General features: G+C 45.9%; 1 protein-coding gene across 1 annotated transcript in view; it reads left to right on the plus strand.

Moving 5' to 3' along the window:
* Positions 1–20352, plus strand: part of LOC134909106 (uncharacterized) — a 272045-nt gene that overhangs the window by 160636 nt on the left and 91057 nt on the right. Inside the window, exon 15 of the mRNA XM_063915544.1 lies at positions 11331–11555. Coding sequence (XP_063771614.1) covers positions 11331–11555 — 225 coding nt within the window. The remainder of the gene's footprint in view (positions 1–11330; positions 11556–20352) is intronic.

Here is a 20352-nt window from a genome sequence, read left to right on the forward strand (position 1 = left end):
GGATAACTGAGGCCTTGACATCCTGGGTGGTGAGAAACGTGGTTCCGGTATCCATCATTACTGCAGAGCCAACTAGAGACTTGTTGGAGGTACTGTGTCCCCGGTACCAAATACCATCTAGGTTCCATTTCTCTAGGCAGGCGATACCGAAAATGTACACAGACCTCAGAAAAAGAGTCACCAGTGTCCTAAAAAATGCAGCTGTACCCAATGTCCACTTAACCACGGACATGTGGACAAGTGGAGCAGGGCAGGGTCAGGACTATATGACTGTGACAGCCCACTGGGTAGATGTATGGACTACCGCCGCAAGAACAGCAGCGGCGGCACCAGTAGCAGCATCTCGCAAACGCCAACTCTTTCCTAGGCAGGCTACGCTTTGTATCACCGGTTTCCAGAATATGCACACAGCTGAAAACCTCTTACGGCAACTGAGGAAGATCATCGCGGAATGGCTTACCCCAATTGGACTCTCCTGTGGATTTGTGGCATCGGACAACGCCAGCAATATTGTGTGTGCATTAAATCTGGGCAAATTCCAGCACGTCCCATGTTTTGCACATACCTTGAATTTGGTGGTGCAGAATTTTTTAAAAAAACGACAGGGGCGTGCAAGAGATGCTGTCGGTGGCCAGAAGAATTGCGGGACACTTTCGGCGTACAGGCACCACGTACAGAAAACTGGAGCACCACCAAAAACTACTGAACCTGCCCTGCCATCATCTGAAGCAAGAAGTGGTAACGAGGTGGAATTCAACCCTCTATATGCTTCAGAGGTTGGAGGAGCAGCAAAAGGCCATTCAAGCCTATACAATTGAGCACGATATAGGAGGTGGAATGCACCTGTCTCAAGCGCAGTGGAGAATGATTTCAACGTTGTGCAAGGTTCTGATGCCCTTTGAACTTGCCACACGTGAAGTCAGTTCAGACACTGCCAGCCCGAGTCAGGTCATTCCCCTCATCAGGCTTTTGCAGAAGAAGCTGGAGACATTGAAGGAGGAGCTAACACGGAGCGATTCCGCTAGGCATGTGGGACTTGTGGATGGAGCCCTTAATTCGCTTAACAAGGATTCACGGGTGGTCAATCTGTTGAAATCAGAGCACTACATTTTGGCCACCGTGCTCGATCCTAGATTTAAAGCCTACCTTGGATCTCTCTTTCCGGCAGACACAAGTCTGCTGGGGTTGAAAGACCTGCTGGTGAGAAAATTGTCAAGTCAAGCGGAACGCGACCTGTCAACAACATCTCCTCCTTCACATTCTCCCGCAACTGGGGGTGCGAGGAAAAGGCTCAGAATTCCGAGCCCACCCGCTGGCGGTGATGCAGGGCAGTCTGGAGCGACTGCTGATGCTGACATCTGGTCCGGACTGAAGGACCTGACAACGATTACGGACATGTCGTCTACTGTCACTGCATATGATTCTCTCACCATTGAAAGAATGGTGGAGGATTATATGAGTGACCGCATCCAAGTAGGCACGTCACACAGTCCGTACTTATACTGGCAGGAAAAAGAGGAAATTTGGAGGCCCTTGCACAAACTGGCTTTATTCTACCTAAGTTGCCCTCCCACAAGTGTGTACTCCGAAAGAGTGTTTAGTGCCGCCGCTCACCTTGTCAGCAATCGGCGTACGAGGTTACATCCAGAAAATGTGGAGAAGATGATGTTCATTAAAATGAATTATAATCAATTCCTCCGTGGAGACATTCACCAGCAGCAATTGCCTCCACAAAGTACACAGGGTGCTGAGATGGTGGATTCCAGTGGGGACGAATTGATAATCTGTGAGGAGGGGGATGTACACGGTGATATATCGGAGGATGATGATGAGGTGGACATCTTGCCTCTGTAGAGCCAGTTTGTGCAAGGAGAGATTAATTGCTTCTTTTTTGGGGGGGGTCCAAACCAACCCGTCATATCAGTCACAGTCGTGTGGCAGACCCTGTCACTGAAATGATGGGTTGGTTAAAGTGTGCATGTCCTGTTTATACAACATAAGGGTGGGTGGGAGGGCCCAAGGACAATTCCATCTTGCACCTCTTTTTTCTTTTCTTTTTCTTTGCGTCATGTGCTGTTTGGGGAGGGTTTTTTGGAAGGGCCATCCTGCGTGACACTGCAGTGCCACTCCTAGATGGGCCCGGTGTTTGTGTCGGCCACTAGGGTCGCTTATCTTACTCACACAGTCAGCTACCTCATTGCGCCTCTTTTTTTCTTTGCGTCATGTGCTGTTTGGGGAGGGTTTTTTGGAAGGGACATCCTGCGTGACACTGCAGTGCCACTCCTAGATGGGCCCGGTGTTTGTGTCGGCCACTAGGGTCGCTTATCTAACTCACACAGTCAGCTACCTCATTGCGCCTCTTTTTTTCTTTGCGTCATGTGCTGTTTGGGGAGGGTTTTTTGGAAGGGACATCCTGCGTGACACTGCAGTGCCACTCCTAGATGGGCCCGGTGTTTGTGTCGGCCACTAGGGTCGCTTATCTTACTCACACAGTCAGCTACCTCATTGCGCCTCTTTTTTTCTTTGCGTCATGTGCTGTTTGGTGAGGGTTTTTTGGAAGGGACATCCTGCGTGACACTGCAGTGCCACTCCTAGATGGGCCCGGTGTTTGTGTCGGCCACTAGGGTCGCTTATCTTACTCACACAGTCAGCTACCTCATTGCGCCTCTTTTTTTCTTTGCGTCATGTGCTGTTTGGGGAGGGTTTTTTGGAAGGGACATCCTGCGTGACACTGCAGTGCCACTCCTAGATGGGCCCGGTGTTTGTGTCCGCCACTAGGGTCGCTTATCTTACTCACACAGTCAGCTACCTCATTGCGCCTCTTTTTTTCTTTGCGTCATGTGCTGTTTGGGGAGGGTTTTTTGGAAGGGACATCCTGCGTGACACTGCAGTGCCACTCCTAGATGGGCCCGGTGTTTGTGTCGGCCACTAGGGTCGCTTATCTTACTCACACAGTCTGCTACCTCATTGCGCCTCTTTTTTTCTTTGCGTCATGTGCTGTTTGGGGAGGGTTTTTTGGAAGGGACATCCTGCGTGACACTGCAGTGCCACTCCTAGATGGGCCCGGTGTTTGTGTCGGCCACTAGGGTCGCTTATCTTACTCACACAGCTACCTCATTGCGCCTCTTTTTTTCTTTGCGTCATGTGCTGTTTGGGGAGGGTTTTTTGGAAGGGCCATCCTGCGTGACACTGCAGTGCCACTCCTAGATGGGCACGGTGTTTGTGTCGGCCACTAGGGTCGCTTATCTTACTCACACAGCTACCTCATTGCGCCTCTTTTTTTCTTTGCGTCATGTGCTGTTTGGGGAGGGTTTTTTGGAAGGGCCATCCTGCGTGACACTGCAGTGCCACTCCTAGATGGGCACGGTGTTTGTGTCGGCCACTAGGGTCGCTTAGCTTAGTCATCCAGCGACCTAGGTGCAAATTTTAGGACTAAAAATAATATTGTGAGGTGTGAGGTATTCAGAATAGACTGAAAATGAGTGGAAATTATGGTTTTTGAGGTTAATAATACTTTGGGATCAAAATGACCCCCAAATTCTATGATTTAAGCTGTTTTTTAGGGTTTTTTGAAAAAAAACACCCGAATCCAAAACACACCCGAATCCGACAAAAAAAATTCGGTGAGGTTTTGCCAAAACGCGGTCGAACCCAAAACACGGCCGCGGAACCGAACCCAAAACCAAAACACAAAACCCGAAAAATTTCAGGCGCTCATCTCTAGTTAGCATAACACTCGTCGGGATCCCGCCTGTCTTCATACCAATGCCGAGATCCCGACAGGGTCATCATACCACCACCGGAATACCGGCGAAGTAGGTGATTCCCCCTCTATGGGTCAATCTAAATACAAAAGTCAGAGGATATTTGCGCTGCACCCAAATATCCTCTGAGTTTTGTATTTAGATTGTATCATAAGGTTTTATGCGGGTATTACCTTCTGTCAGTGATTTGCAGCTGTACCCAGGTAGCGCGGATCTTCAGAAATTTTTCTATGGGTGTCCACAATACCCATAGAGGGACTATAGAACCTGTGGCGAGCTAAGGTCGCCACCGAGCCAGCACAGCGAGCCTGCAAAGTGCTTCATTGCACTCACCCCCCTGCCTACATTCTGCTGCACAGAATGCCGGTGTCGGTATACTGACATTCGGCAGCTCGTGCGGTGGGATCACATACCAATCCCGTTCAGGGATCAGAAAACCAATTGCAGAAGAAATACATTTAAAGTGGGAGCTCAGCACTGGCTATCTGTATACACAGGATAATGTTCTGACATGTATAATGTGACTTTTTCTGCATGTGTCACAATGTTTGAGGCAACTGTTCTACTGAGACGGTCATTCTCATTATTTTTACATGCTAGAGGATACTGGGTATCCATTTAGTACCATTGGGTATAGACGGGTCCACTAGGAGCCTTGGGCACTTTAAGAATTTGATAGTGTGCGCTGGCTCCTCCTTCTATGCCCCTCCTACCAGCCTCAGTTTAGAAAATGTGCCCGGAGGAGCCGGTCACATCGCTGGAAGCTTCTGGAGAGTTTTATGCATTTATATTGTATGTTTGTTATTTCAGGCAGGTCTGGATGGCACCAGCCTGCCTGCTTCGTGGGACATAGGGGGGGAAAGGCCCAACCACTTGAAGGGTTAATGGTCCCATTCCCCGCTGACAGGATACTAAGCTCCTGAGGGAGCTATTCGCAAGTCCCACCATGGCAAGCGTACATTCCCGCAGCACGCCGCCACCCTTAGCAGAGCCAAAAGATAGTAGAGTGGTGAGTACTAAACCCACATCCTGGTTAGCGGGTCGCCGGCCATTATGGCGGCATGAGGGTACGGAGATGTATGGCCTCTACGTTGGGCAGCTGGGCCTTCAGACTCGGTACACAGTGCGGATGCACTGCTTCTGAGGGAGCGAACTGAGTCTAAGTATACTACGTGCGTACACAGTACCCAGACTGGCATTACAGACTTAAAAGGTGGCTGTATCCATTTTAAGCACTAAAATCATCTCAGCCAGTATAAAAACTTGGCATTAGCAGTAAGGGCGCAGTGTGCTGGCTCCATACTATCTCTGTGTCTCTCTTGAAGGTCTCTTTGTGGGTTAATTGTGCATTTAACCTTTTCCTAAGTGTGTGTGTGTGTGTGTGTGTGTGTGTGTGTGTGTGTGTGTGTGTGTGTGTGTGTGTGTGTGTGTGTTGTCACTGTCACAGTATGTCAGACAAAGAGTGTGTTTCATGTAAGGCACAGTGTTCCTTTTCTCCAGGGGGTTCACTGCAGTATACTCAGTGCAGTACACACTCCCAGGCAAGCAAGGCAGAGTCAGCTTGGCTGGATTCCATTAGGGGAATGTTTTTCAATATTTCTACTAAATTGTCCCTCAATGAGAAAGAGACGCAATACTTAAGACAATCGATGACTGAGTTTATGAACAGAGACTCAGTACCCAAACCAGCATCTCAGTCCCCTGCCATTTGTCCGCAAAAACGTTCTTTGGCTCATATCCTGCAGTCTAACTCTGATGATGAGGGGTCAGACATGGAGGAGGAGGGGGGGGGGGGGGGGGGGAGGTGGATGCAGAGGTGGGGGAGGCTACTCTGTCTCAGGGGATAGAGGCTCTCATAGAAGCTATCAGAGAGGTTCTGCATATTCCTGATAAGGTAACAGAGGAGACTGAGGAATCTTATTTTAATATAAAAAAGAAATCCTCAGCCACTTTTTATGTGTCAAAGGAACTAAGGGGGTCATTCTGACCTATTCGCTCGCTGCATTTTAATGCAGCAGAGCGAACGGGTACCTGCTGCGCATGCGGCTGCGCATGCCGGACGGCCGAAAGGCCGTAGCAGGACAATGATCGCCTCTGCCGGATTGACAGGCAGAGGCGATCGATGGGCGGGAGGGGGCGAAACTGCGGCGTTTGGCCGCCGTTTCGTAGGCACGGTCTGGCCAACGAAGGCGTGGCCGGACCGAATGGGGGGGCGGGCCGCAGCGGCTGCGTGACGTCATACGCAGCCGCTGCAGGCCGGGGAGCGAGGAGTAGCTCCCGGCGAGCTCGCTAAAGCTGCGCTGGCCGGGAGCTACTCCTGAAGTGCAAAGGCATCGCCGCTGTGCGATGCCTTTGCACTTCTGCGGGAGGGCCGGCACTGACATGCGGGGCGGGCTAGCCCTGTGCAGGGCGTCCCCCCACGTGTCAGGGAACATGATCGTAGCTGTGCTAAATTTAGCACAGCTACGATCAACTCGGAAGGACCCCCTAAATACCCTGTTTGAAGAATCCGTGGGTTAATCCTGATAGGAAATTTTAAATCCCTAAAAGATTGAGATCATATTTTCCCTTTCCTCCTGAGGATAGGAAAAAATGGGAAAACATACCAATAGTGGATGCATCAGTATACAGGCAGTCACGGAAAATTGTATTGCCTGTCCAGTTTCCCTAAAAGATACGGCTGATAGTAGAATTGAGAATACACTCAAATCTTTGTATACAGCTGCTGGGGTGGCACAGAGACCCACTATAGCATGTAGGTGGATTACTAAGGCCATCGCAAAATGGTCGGGTAACCTAATTGAGGGGTTAGGTACCTTGCCTAAGGGGGAGATTATTTTACTCTTGCAACATATACAGGACTCTGCAAATTTTTATGGTGGAAGCCATAAAAGAAATAGGCTTGCTTAATGCACGCACATCTGCTATGGCAGTGTCGGCACGCAGAGGATTATGGCTAAGCCTGTGGACTGCTGACGCGGACTCCATGAAAGGTATGGAAGGCCTACCCTTCACAAGAGAGGCCTTATTTGGAGATGAACTAGACCAGGCCTGGCCAACCTGTGGCTCTCCAGCTGTTGTAAAACTACAAGTCCCATCATGCATTGCCACAGTTTTGCTATTAGGGAAGGCTAAAACTGTGGCAGGGCATGCTGGGATGTGTAGTTTCACAACACCTGGAGAGCCACAGGTTGGCCAGGCCTGAACTAGACAAATGGATCTCCAAAGCTACTGCAGGTAATTCCACGTATCTTCCTTCTGCAGCTCCCCCAGCCAGGAAAGCCTACTCAGGACCTAATCTACAGTCCTTTCGGACTGCCAAGTTTAAGGGCAAAACCAGAGGTTCTTCTACAGCCACCGGAGGCGCTATAGGTAAACCACGAAAACCAGCAACTGCCGGTTCACAGGAACAGAGCTCAAGCTCTGCCTCCTCAAAGCCTTCAGCATGACGGAGAATCGCAATGCCTGGAAGTCTGGCAGGTGGGAGCCCGGCTAAAAATTTTCAGTCACATCTGGACAACATCATGCCAGGATCCCTGGGTCATAGATCTTATTTCCCAGGGCTACAGACTGGAGTTTCAGGAGCTCCCACCTCACAGATTCTTCAAATCAGGCTTACCAGTTTCACAGGAAGCATGTATAAACTTACAGGACACAATTAAAAAACTGGTACAGACTCAGGTCATTGTTCCAGTTCCACCTCATCTGCAAAACAGGGGATATTATTCCAACCTGTTTGTAGTCCTGAAACCAGACAGTTTGGTAAGACCGATTTTAAACCTCAAGTCGTTGAGCCCATACTTATGAGTGTTCAAATTCAAGATGGAGTGTTTGAGAGCGGTGATCTCAGGTCTGGAGAAGGGGGAATTCCTAGTGTCTCTGGATATCAAGAATGCATACCTTCACATTCCGATCTGGCCGCCTCATCAGGCTTATCTACGGTTTGCACTGCAGGACTGCTACTACCAGTTCCAGACCCTGCCATTTGGTCTCTCCACAGCACCGAGAGTGTTCTCCAAGGTGATGGCAGAGATGATGTTTATACACCGCAAACAGGGAGTTAACATAATTCCATACCTGGACGATCTGCTGATAAAGGCAACGTCCAGGGAGCGGTTGTTGGACAGCATTGGCCTCTCAACCAGATTACTCCTGGAACATGGGTGAATTCTGAATTTGCCAAAATCTCACCTAGAACCGACGCAGAGACTTTCCTTCCTGGGAATGATACTGGACATGGAATCTCAGAGAGTGTTCCTTCCCTTGGAGAAGGCTATGGAAATCCAGTCAATGGTTCGGGCTGTCCTGAAGCCAACCCAGATCTCGGTGCATCTGTGCATTCGCCTTCTGGGGAAAACGGTGGCCTCTTACAAGGCACTTCAGTACGGAAGGTTTCATGCGAGGCCCTTCCAGCTGAATCTGTTGGACAAATGGTCCGGATCGCATCTTCACATGCACCAGAGGATCTTTCTGTCGCCAAAAGCCAGAATCTCCCTTCTGTGGTGGCTACAGACTTCTCACCTCATCGAGGGCTCGGAGATTCGGGATTCACAATTGGTTTCTGCTAACCATAGATGCAAGCCTCAGAGGTTGGGGAGCAGTCACCCGGGGTTGCAGTTTCAAGGAAGATGGTCAAGTCAGGAAGTCGTCCTTCCAATAAGCAACTTGGAACTCGGAATCAGGCCATTCAAGTCCAGTCGGACAATGTAATGGCGGTAACGTACAAAAACCAACAGATTGGAATGAAAAGCAGAGCAGCAATGTCAGAGGTGTTAAGAATTCTCCTCTGGGCGTAAAAACATGCTGTGGCATTGTCGGTGGTCTTCATTCCGGGAGTAGACAACTGGGGAGCAGACTTCCTCAGTAGTCATGACCTGCAGTGTTCAGGTGCTTGACACGTCGGTGGGGATATCCACAAATCGACATGATGGCTTCTCGTCTCAACAAGAAGCTCAAGCGGTATTGTCCCAGGTCGAGAGACCCACAAGCAGTGGCAGTAGACGCTCTGATGACTCCATGGGTCTGCCAGATGGTGTACATGTTTCCTCCACTTCCTCTGATACCAAGAATTCTTAAAAGAATAAGAAGGGAAAAGGTTCAAGCAATACTCATTGCTCCGGATTGGCCAAGAAAGGGCCTGGTACCTGGACCTTCAGTAGATGCTCCTCGAAGATCCATGACCTCTGCCTCTTTGCGGGGATCTTCAGCAACAGGGCCCGTTTGTCTATCAAGACTTACCGCAACTACATTTAACAACATGGAGGTTGAACGGCTGATTCCTGACAAGATCATTCTGACTATGATCCAAGTCAGGAAATGGGTAACGTGTAAACATTACTACCGTGTATGGAAGAAGTATGTCTCTTGGTGTGAGAGATGACAATATTCCGTGGTGGAATTTCATCTGGGACGTCTCCTGCTTTTTCTGCATTCGGGAGTGGATGTGGGCCTATGCCTGAGTTCCATTAAAGTCCAGATTTCGGCTTTGTCTATTTTCTTTCACAAACAATTGGCTTCTCTCCCTGAGGTCCAGACATTCTTGAAAGGTGTTCTGCACATCCAGCCTTCCTTTGTGCCTCCCACGGCACCTTTGGATCTTAATTTGGTGCTTCAGTTCCTCCAATCGGACTGGTTTGAACCGTTACAGGAGGTTGACGTAAAGTACCTTACGTGGAAGACTGTCAAAATGTTGGCCTTGGCCTCTGCAACTCGTGTGTCAGAACTAGGGGTGTTGTCTCACAAGAGTCCCTATTTAATTTTCCATGAGGACAGAGCTGAACTCAGAACTCGTCAGCAATTTCTTCCTAAGGTGGTGTCCGCTTTTCACATCAACCAACCTCTTGTGGTTCCGGCTGTGACGGACACCTCTGCTACTTCGAAGTCTTTGGATGTTGTGAGGGCTTTGAAGGTGTATCTAAAGAGAACAGCTCGTCAAAGAAAATCTGACTCGCTGTTCGTTCTCTATGATCCCCAAAAAATTGGATGTCCTGCTTCAAAGCAGTCTATTGCACACTGGATAAGGCTCACTATCCAGCATGCTTATTCCACGGCAGTATTGCCGGTTCCAAAATCTGTACAGACCCACTCTACTAGGTTGGTGGGTTCTTCTTGGGCAGCTGCCCGGGGGGGTCGCAGCTTTACAGCTCTGCAAAGCAGCTACTTGGTCAGGTTCGAACACGTTTGCAAAGTTTTACAAGTTTGATACTTTGGCCTCTGAGGACCTTCAGTTTGGTCAATCAGTTCTGCAGGAACCTCAGCACTCTCCCACCCGGTTTGGGAGCTTTGGCACTTCCCCGTGGTACTAAATGGATTCCCAATATCCTCTAGGACATAAGAGAAAATAGGATTTTAATTACCTACCAGTAAATCCTTTTCTCGTAGTCCGTAGAGGATACTGGGCACCCACCCGCTGCTCCGTTCTTCCTGCACTGTTACTTGGTTAAGTATTCTGGTTTGTTCAGCTGTTGCTGTTCATGTTTCAAGTTTGGCTAGCATGGCTTTCCTATTGTTCTGTGTGCTGGTTCGTAATCTCAACACTTTTCTTATATGTCTTTCTCTCAAAGTATGTCGGTCTCCTCGGGCACAGTTTCCTAGACTGAGTAGGGTACGAGGGCATTGAGGGAGGGGTCAGCGCACTCTATCAAATTCTTAAAGTGCCCAAGGCTCCTAGTGGAAACGTCTATACCCCCTGATACTAAATGGATTCCCAGTATCTTCTATGGACTATGAGAAAAGGATTTACTGGTAGGTAATTAAAATCCTATTTTCTCAGGCTTCCTTCAATTCAGCTGTTTGGTAATCCATGACTTGGCCATTCGCAAGTGGCCACAATTTTTGCAGTCTGTGGACATTTTGAGATGTGTCCTCATTTAATTAATCTTCTGACCGGACACAACTTATACAGAGTGGCTTTGCATGATATGCTAATTTATAAACCATCTCATGATAAGATATCAGAAATTGTGATAAGATATCACAAGTTAGTATTGTATAGAACTCTGTATTAGCTTGTGATACCTTACCAGGAGTTTTGGTAACTTAGCATGAGATGTTGTTTTTCTTTAGCATATCACGAAAACCAACATAAATGTCTGGCCAGAAGAAGTGTATTATACAATATGCTAACTACCGTTTTATCTATCGCATTGGAGGGTATGCTGATCCATTTAGTCCATATTGGAGTACCTTGGGAGGTCTCCAGAGGAGCTAACTCTCAATCGAGAGAGCACATAAAACATATGACTTAAAGTAGATGTTATTATCATGTAGCATGGGACCGCCAAAGCAGAGACGCCTTGCCGTGGCTAATGGCTTACCATATGTTTGCAAATGTATGTAACTAAGAGCTCTGCATTTCTATTATCATGTACTATATAGATCTCTTTTACTGGCCAGTTTGCAGTGTGCCAGGAAAATTCTGTTTTTTCAAGAAGTATTTTATACAGTAGGTAAATATATTCCTGTTATTTACTCAAACCCTTAATTTTAGCAGATATGTGTGTTCCATTTTATTTTCTGTTAACTAATCTTCAAATGTGACAAGGTTATTACTTTTCTCTTTGTCAGTGAGTGACACCCCCTGCTTGAAGGAAAAACAGAGACTTCAGAATCTACATGGAGACAGATTCCCATTGGGACTTTATGTACCTGACTGTGATGAAAAGGGCAACTACCATCCGAAGCAGTGCCATGGCAGCACTGGTCACTGTTGGTGTGTTACCTCAAATGGAGAAGAGATTGCTGGTACAAAGACCCCACCTGGCCAAAAACAGCCAACATGTGGCGTTCCAGGTAATGCTTCCTATGTGCTGTTATAGAAACAGAATAGGAGGGAATGTGGCTGAAAACCCCATTGTGTGTACACTCGGAACTCATGGCCTTATTCTGATTGGTAGGTTATTGCACAACCACAGGCAAGGAAGCGGCTGTGCAATACAGTACAAACAAAATACCAACGCAGCAGGAGGTGTCTGTAGGAAATAAACACTCCTGCCTGTTGGCAGAGTGTTGCGGTGTCGGATAGGGATGTTAGTCAACACAATGGCACTTAACCAGGATGATTAGTTTATTCAGATAACAGAGATAACAGCTTGTAGTAATCAAAGATGTTCTGCAGCAGCAGGAACTCAAAGTATACATGTGAATCAGTACAGAGGTAACACTGCATCTCAGTACACACAGGATGCGGCTGTATACACACAGGGTGCAGCTGTGTGGTAGACAAGGTCACACACTCAGGAGAGCAGAAGCACGTCAGTGCAGTTGTCTCTCCCAGGAAGAACTCTCTCAGACTGTGCACTAAGCACCTCCTCCTGCACTGAGCTGACACTAGGAGGGAAAACACTAGCGCAGAGAAGCTGCCTCTAGTGCTGGGAATGGAGACAGACAGCAGAGTGATCCACTGTCTAACATCCCCCCTCACTCAAGGCTGTCTTTGGTTATATATATTTGCATAACACTTTATCAAAACGTTTTTCAATAAAGTTTTCCTGTAACCGAAAATACATTAATAAAGCATTGTAAGCAAACAGTAAAACAAATCAACATTTCTCAAATGTATCGCAGTCCACATGTTATCATGAACAGGTTCAGCAAGTGTGATGACAGTCCCTTTGTCAACATATCAGCAGCATTGCTGTCGCTTGCTATGTAATCCACATTGACAGGCTTGTTTTCCACTAACTCACGGATAAAGCGATGTCTAATGGCAATGTGTTTGGACCGTCCATAATGCTGGGTGCTGGAAGACAAATCAATTGCTCCCTTGTTATCACACGCAATGTTGATAGTCTAACTGTGTTAAAGAAGGCTAAAGGGCAGTACACACTGGAGAGATGTGTGCTGAGCGGTTTGTAACAGACCGTTCAGCACACATCTCTCCACCCACTCAGCACATCACGATATATGCTGAGCGAGAGGGGGACAGTGGGGGGAGATGCTAATTTCACCAAGCGGGTGAAATGAGTGATGTGCTAGATTGTGCCTGCAAGCAGGCCAATCTAGCACTGGCGATAGCGACGCGTGGGGCTGCGCATCGCTATCACTGGGGGGCATACACACAAGAGATCCGTGCTTTTAATCTAAGCAATCTAGTCAGATTGCTTAGATTTTAAGAACGGATCTCTCCGTGTGTACCCCTATTAAGCTCACATAAAGTCTCCTTTATCCATAAAGCTTCTTTTGCAGTTTCTGTAGGTGCCATGTACTCCGCCTCAGTGGTGAATAGGGCAACAGTGGTTGCTTTCTGCTCGTCCAGCTGACGGATGCACCTGCCAAAACGAACAAGTATTCCGTGTAGGAATGACGGTCATTCTCATGTGATCCACAATCGGCATCACAGAAAACTTCCAAAGTCATATCTTTTAACTTTGTAAACACCAACTTTAATGAACTTGTACCTTTTAAGTACCTTAAGATTCTTTTGACTGCAATCCAGTGTTGCCTCCCAGGGTTAATTGTTAACTGACTTGCCCGGCTCACTGCATGTGTGATGTTAGGGCGTCAAGCCAGTGTCAGACTGGGGCATGAAGGGCCCACCGAGAGGGGGGCAGTGGTGGGGGACCATTCTTGGAGGGGGTGTGGCTAGTCACCACAGAGGTTTGGCTAACCATTAGAGAGTACATGTTTTGGGCCCCTTGATAAATATATACAGTAAATACTGCTAGTGCATGCACGATAATGTACCAGATTAATAGCAGCGATGCACTGTAGAAAATACACCATAGTCCTGTGTAGTATAATGTATCATACCCTCCAACATGACCCGCCCCACTAGGTACAAAATGCTCTGTTTCTGGACTTCCCTCTTAATTTATTATTGCCATCACCTGTGAAGAAACAGCTTTCTTATCATTTAACTAGTTCAACACAGGTGATGGAAATCTTAAATTAAGAGGGAAGTCCAGAAACAGAGCATTTTGTACCTAGTGGGGCGGGTCATGTTGGAGGGTCTGATGTCACATATGTATAATTAGTGCACAGTCTGAAACCTGATCCCTAGAGGAAGAGGAGGGCCCCCCAGGCAGTGGGGCACACTGGGGGTTTCCCCTGTGCCCCTGTGGGCCAGTCCAACCCTGCATCAAGCTACCAACAGCATTTTGATAAGGAACCTCTCTCATTTCCTCCATCTCCTCCTGGCCGGTTGGTGACATGGCCTTTACCATCTTTATGCTTTTGTCAATAGGCATGCTCACTGGTTTTGCATCAGACATTACATACAGTGGGGATTGAAAGTTTGGGCACCCCAGGCAAAAATTCATTTTAATGTACAAAAAGAAGCCAAGGAAAGATGGAAAAATCTCCAAAAGGCATCAAATTACAGTTTAGACATTCTTATAACATGTCAAAAAAAGTTTGATTTTATTTACATCATTTAAATTTTCAAAAGAACAGAAAACAAAAAATGGCGTCTGCAAAAGTTTGGGCACCCTGCAGAGTTAATACCTTGTACTGCCCCCTTTGGACAGCTGAGACCTGGCAGTGTCATGGATTGTTCTCAATCATCGTCTGGAAAGATCAGGTGATGTCAATCTCAAAGGTTTTAAAAACCCAGACTCATCTGACCTTGCTCCAACAATCAGCACCATGGGTTCCTCTAAGCAGTTGTGTAGAACACTGAAACTGAGAATAGTTGACGCTCACAAAGCAGGAGAAGGCTATAAGAAGATAGCAAAGCATTATCAGATGCCCGATATCCTCTGTTCGGAATGTAATTAAGAAATGGCAGTCATCAGGAACAGTGGAAGTTAAAGCAAGAGCTGGAAGACCAAGAAAAATATCAGACAGAACAGCTTGCAGGATTGTGAAAAAAGCAAGTCAAAATCCACGTGTGACTGCACGATCCCTCCAGGAAGATCTGGCAGACACTGGAGTTGTGGTACACTATTCCACTATAAAGAGATACTTGTACAAATATGGTCTTCATGGAAGAGTCATCAGAAGAAAACCTCTTCTACGGCCTCACCACAAAAATCAGCATTTGAAGTTTGCAAATGAACATATAGACAAGCCTGATGCATTTTGGAATAAAGTTCTGTGGACCGATGAGGTTAAAATCGAACTTTTTGGCCGGAATGAGCAAAGGTACGTTTGGAGAAGGAAGGGCACAGAATTTAATGAAAAGAACCTCTGTCCAACTGTTAAGCATGGGGGTGGATCAATCATGCTTTGGGGTTGTATTGCAGCCAGTGGCACAGGGAACATTTCACGAGTAGAAGGAAAAATGGATTCAATAAGATGCCAGCAAATTTTGGATGCGAACTTGATGCCATCTGTGAAAAAGCTGAAGTTAAAGAGAGGCTGGCTTCTACAAATGGATAATGATCCTAAACACACATCAAAATCCACGGTGGATTACATCAAGAGGCGTAAACTGAAGGTTTTGCCATGGCCTTCACAATCTCCTGACCTCAACATAATTGAAAATCTATGGATAGACCTTTAAAAGAGCAGTGCGTCACAGACAGCCCAGGAATCTCAAAGAACTGGAAGACTTTTGTAAGGAAGAATGGGCGAGGATACCTCAAACAAGAATTGAAAGACTCTTGGCTGGCTACAAAAAACGTTTACAAGCTGTGATACTTGCCAAAGGGGGCAGTACAAGGTATTAACTCTGCACGGTGCCCAAACTTTTGCAGACGCCATTTTTTGTTTTCTGTTCTTTTGAAAGTGTAAATGATGGAAATAAAATCAAACTTTTTTTGACATGTTATAAGAATGTCTAATCTGTAATTTGATGCCTTTTGGAGATTTTTCCATCGATCCTTTGCTTCTTTTTGCACATTAAAATGAATTTTTGCTTGGGGTGCCCAAACTTTCAATCCCCACTGTACTTGCAAAGTATTGCTTCAATATATGTCTGTTGATCAATTGTAACAGTCCCATCTTTCAGGTTTTGTACAATTCTCATGCCTAATAAATTATTTGCAGGGCCTAAATCCTTTAGCGTGAATCTTTGTTTCAGCTGCTGTTTTACATCAGTAATGTGCTCTTCTTGACCTGCTAGCAATAGATCATCCATATACACAACTGTGATGAACCGCTTTTTGTCTATAGTTTTGTGATATAAGCAGTGATCAGTCTCTGACCTAACAAAGTTCATCTCTAGCAGCACGACATCCAGCTTTACATACCAACAACGACCACTTTGCTTTAGGCCGTACAAAGATTCCTCTAAGAGGCAAACTTTTCCCTCTTGGAACATACTCTCGTCATAATGCTCAGGTGGTTTCATATATATCTCCTCAATTTACTCTCCATTTAGGAAAGCAGAGTCAAAATCTAACTGGTATAACAATAAATCATGAAGTTTAGCAATGGCAATGACTAACCTCAAGGTGCTGTACATTGCAACAGGCAAAAAGATCTCTCCGTAGTCGATCCAGGATTTTTGTGTGTAGCTTTTAGCAACAAGGCGGGCTTTAGAACGAGCAATAGTCCCATCCGCATTCAGCTTTCTGCAAAAGACCAACTTGTTCTTTATTGTCTTACGGTTATTCGGCCTGTCAACTACAGTCCATGTACTGCTATCATCCAGAGCTGACAGCTCTGTATCTATAGCTGACTTCCATTCTTTCCAGTCGCTACTTGATTTTGCTTCCTGTATATTTTGGGGTTCACAGTAAGCTATATTTGCATATTTCTCATTGTAGCTTTTGGATGGAACACCTTTATTGCTCCTCATGGAACTTCTGTTTACTGACTGGGTATCCACATTAACACTTTCAGGTTCAGACACGCTTTCTGCTGCCTGTACATCCAGCAATACATATTGTTGCTGGGATTCTTGTTCCACTGTTCCAGTGATTTTTGCTGTCTCATGGAACACTACATTCCAGACTTTAGAAGACGTTTGTAATGTCCCAAAGCTTATATCCTTTGCTTTCTTCACAGTATCCTAGTATAATACATTCCACTGACTTTGGATCTAATTTCCGTCTTTTCTCCTTAAGTATATGTGCATAAGCTTTACAGCCGAAGACACAGAGATAATTGACAGCTGGCTTTCTCTTGGACCACGCCTCCAGTGGCGTTTTACCTTTTACAGCTACTGTGGGCGCACGCTTTTTAAGATATACTGCAGTAGACACTGCTTCCACCCAAAAGCTTTTCTCCAGGCCTGCCTCACTCAGCATAGTCCATGCTCTCCAAACAATTGCACGATTTGCACGCTCACACAGTTTTGTTCGTGTAAACAATTGTTAGTTGATGCTGTATGCCCTATTTTTTCAGGAACTGTGCTAAAACTCTGTTGTCATGCTCTCCGCCATTGTCGGATCTCAAGACTTTTCATTTCAGACCCATCTGAGTCTCCACCAGGTTCTTGTATTCCACAATTCTATTGACAACTTCACTTTTAGCTTTCATGATATACACATGTGTCATCCTTGTGGCATCATCAATAAATGTTATAAAATACCTGTAGCCACTCATTGATTCCATCTCCATCAAACCACATACATCAGTATGTACTAGGGGTAGTGGTATTTCCACTTTACTAGTAGACTTAGGAAGTGGGGTGCAAGTCTGCTTTCCTTTTATACAACTCTCACACACAGTTCTCTCAGTATTACAGTAATTCCAGTCGCAATTCCATCGAGTAGTTTCTGGACATTGTCATATCCCAGATGACCTAGGCACCTGTGACTCAGCTCCATCGACTGGTTTGAATCAGAGGCCGCCATTGCAGAACACTGCTCGGTGTCAAGGTCATACAATTGGTTACACCGGGTTGCTGAAGCAATTACAGTCCCTATCTTATTTTGCACCATACATTTGCCCTTTGCAAACTGGACTCTGTAAACCCTTTTTTTCCAGGACGCTTATAGCAATGAGATTGCTTCCCAACTCTGGCACGAACAAGACATCTTAGATGTCCATAATAACTGTTTCACTTTTAATTCTTAGATGCACTGTGACTGTCCCAAATTTTGAAGCAGTAAGGACTTTGTCTCCAATTCCTTTTACTGTAATGGGTTCACATGCTGTCAGTGAATTGAACCATTCCTGATTACAACTGAAATGCCTAGTGGCCTCCAAGTCCGTGTACCAGCAATCCTTCTTGTGACTATCTGCTACATTCAATGCTGACTCATTTGGTTTGTCACGCTTCTTCTGCGTATCACTGCAATTTCTCAGTCTGCAATCTAAGGCACTACCTTGTGACATATAAAGCACTTGAACTTGACCTTTCTAGACTTGGTACCTTTTGTGAATAAGGCATAACCCTCAGTATGTGTCTCGACAGGAATATGTTCTTGGATATGCAGCAGCCTGGCTATTACAGTTTCTGTTGTCAGCTTGGTATTGTTAGACTCCAAAGCTACTACCTGTACCAGGAAATCGAATTCTGGTGTCAGATTTTGTAACATTGCCACAACCACTTCCTAATCGTCAACCTGTGAAGGCACAGATGCCAACTGTTGAGCTATTGACAGTATCTTAACAATATAATTATTCATGTCCTTACATGCACTTAACTTTGTCCCGTACAGCATACGCCTCAAGTTTATTCTTCTCATCAGACCTTTGATCTCATACGCCATTTGCAGAGCTGCCCACATGTCTTTGGCTGACACTTTTCCGCTGATAATGGGGTAGACTTGTTGTTTCACGGCCAAGCCTATTGTCCCGATGGCTCTATCCATTTTTATTTTGGGTCTGCTCCTGGCTCAATTGTGACTTTCTACAACTTATCCCGCTTAAGCTGCATATCCATGAAAAATTTCCACATTGTGTAATTCTCTGAGCTTTTTAGCTTTGTAATGTTCACACTGTTCCCTGTACTGTACATTCTTCTCTATATTTAATAAAAGTAATCCTTCTTTAATCAGCTGCACTTTTATTTCTTATGTACCTCTGTTTTAGTATGCCTTTCCGACTTGGGGTCCTGGACCCATAACCTGTTGGCAGAGTGTTGCGGTGTCGGATAGGGATGTTAGTCCACACAGCGGCACTTAACCAGGATGATTGGTTTATTCAGATAACAGAGATAACAGATTGTAGTATATAGAAGATGTTCTGCAGCAGCAGGAACTCGCAGTATACATGTGAATCAGTACAGCAGTAACACTGCTTCTCAGTACACACAGGATGCGGCTGTATACACACAGGGTGTGGCTGAGGGATAGACAAGATCACACACTCAGGAGAACAGAAGCTGTACGTCAGTGCAGTTGTCTCTCCCAGGAAGTACTCTCTCAGACTGTGCACTAAGCACCTCCTCCTGCACTGAGCTGACAGTAGGAGGGAAAACATTAGAGCAGGGAAGCTGCCTCTAGTGCTGGGAACGGAGACAGACAGCAGAGTGATCCACTATCTGACACTGCAAGCATCTGCGATCCAAGTGCTCCGTCCAAAGACACATCAATGGATCACCATCGGAACCGGTCAGCCAGGTCCAGGAAATATGCATCCAATGATGTAGACCCTGGGCTTGGCATGCCTACAAAACAGGGATGACATACACCCACTAAGCTCCCCAAATACAGCAGCATGCCAGTCATGTTGCAGCTAAGGGGGAGCTGTACATGATCATACAGGACCTGTTCTGCACATACGCTAACCCATAAACATTGGATCAGTACATAAGCCATCGTGTTGACGGACTAATCTGAATCAGGCCCTCTGACTGCTCCAGATACTGGATAAAATATACAGCCAAATATCATGACTTTGTTACTCAGCACTGGCTGTCTACTGTATATACACGGAATAAGGTACTGACGTGTCCATAAATATAATGTGACTTAATCTGCGTGTGCCACAATCAGTCTGATGCTTGAGGCAACTGTTCTACTGATTCTCATGTGCCAGGCTTCCTTCAATCCAGCTGTTTGGTAATCCATGACTTGGCCATTCGCGGGCCATTTAGCAGTCCATGGACAGTTTCAGATGTGTCCTCATTTAACTACTATTCTTCTGACCGGACATACTTTATACAGAGCGACTTTACATGATATGCTAATTTATAAACCATCTCATGATAAGATATCAGAAATTGTGATAAGATGTCACAAGTTAGTATTGTATAGAACTCTGTATTAGTGTGTGATACCTTACCAGGAGTTGTGGTACCTTACCAGGAGTTGTTGGTTTTTTCTCTGGCATATCACGCAAACCAACATAAATGTCTCACCAGAAATAGTGTATTACACAAAATGTTAACTACCATTTTGTCTATTACTGTTCTGAGAGGCATGGATAGGATCAGTAGTTGGAGGGTATACTGTTCCATGTGATGCCCTATTGGAGGATCTTGGGAGGTCTCCAGGGGAGCTAACTCTCAATTTAGAGAACACATAAAACACATGACTTAAAGTAGATGTTATTATCATGTAGCGTAGTACCACCAAAGCAGAGACGCCTTGCCCTGGCTGATGGCATACCATATGTTTGCAAATGTATGTAACTGACATTTTTGCATGTGTATTGTCGAGTAGTATGTAGCTCTACTTTACTGGCATGTTTGCAGTGTGCCAGGGGAATTCTATTTGTTTTTTCAAGAAGTATTTTATACAGTAGTTAAATATATATCTGTTATTTACTCAAACCCTTAATATCAGCAGATACAGATATGTTGGTTCCATTT

Source organism: Pseudophryne corroboree, chromosome 4, assembly GCF_028390025.1.
Source record: "Pseudophryne corroboree isolate aPseCor3 chromosome 4, aPseCor3.hap2, whole genome shotgun sequence".
Lineage (NCBI taxonomy): Eukaryota > Metazoa > Chordata > Amphibia > Anura > Myobatrachidae > Pseudophryne > Pseudophryne corroboree.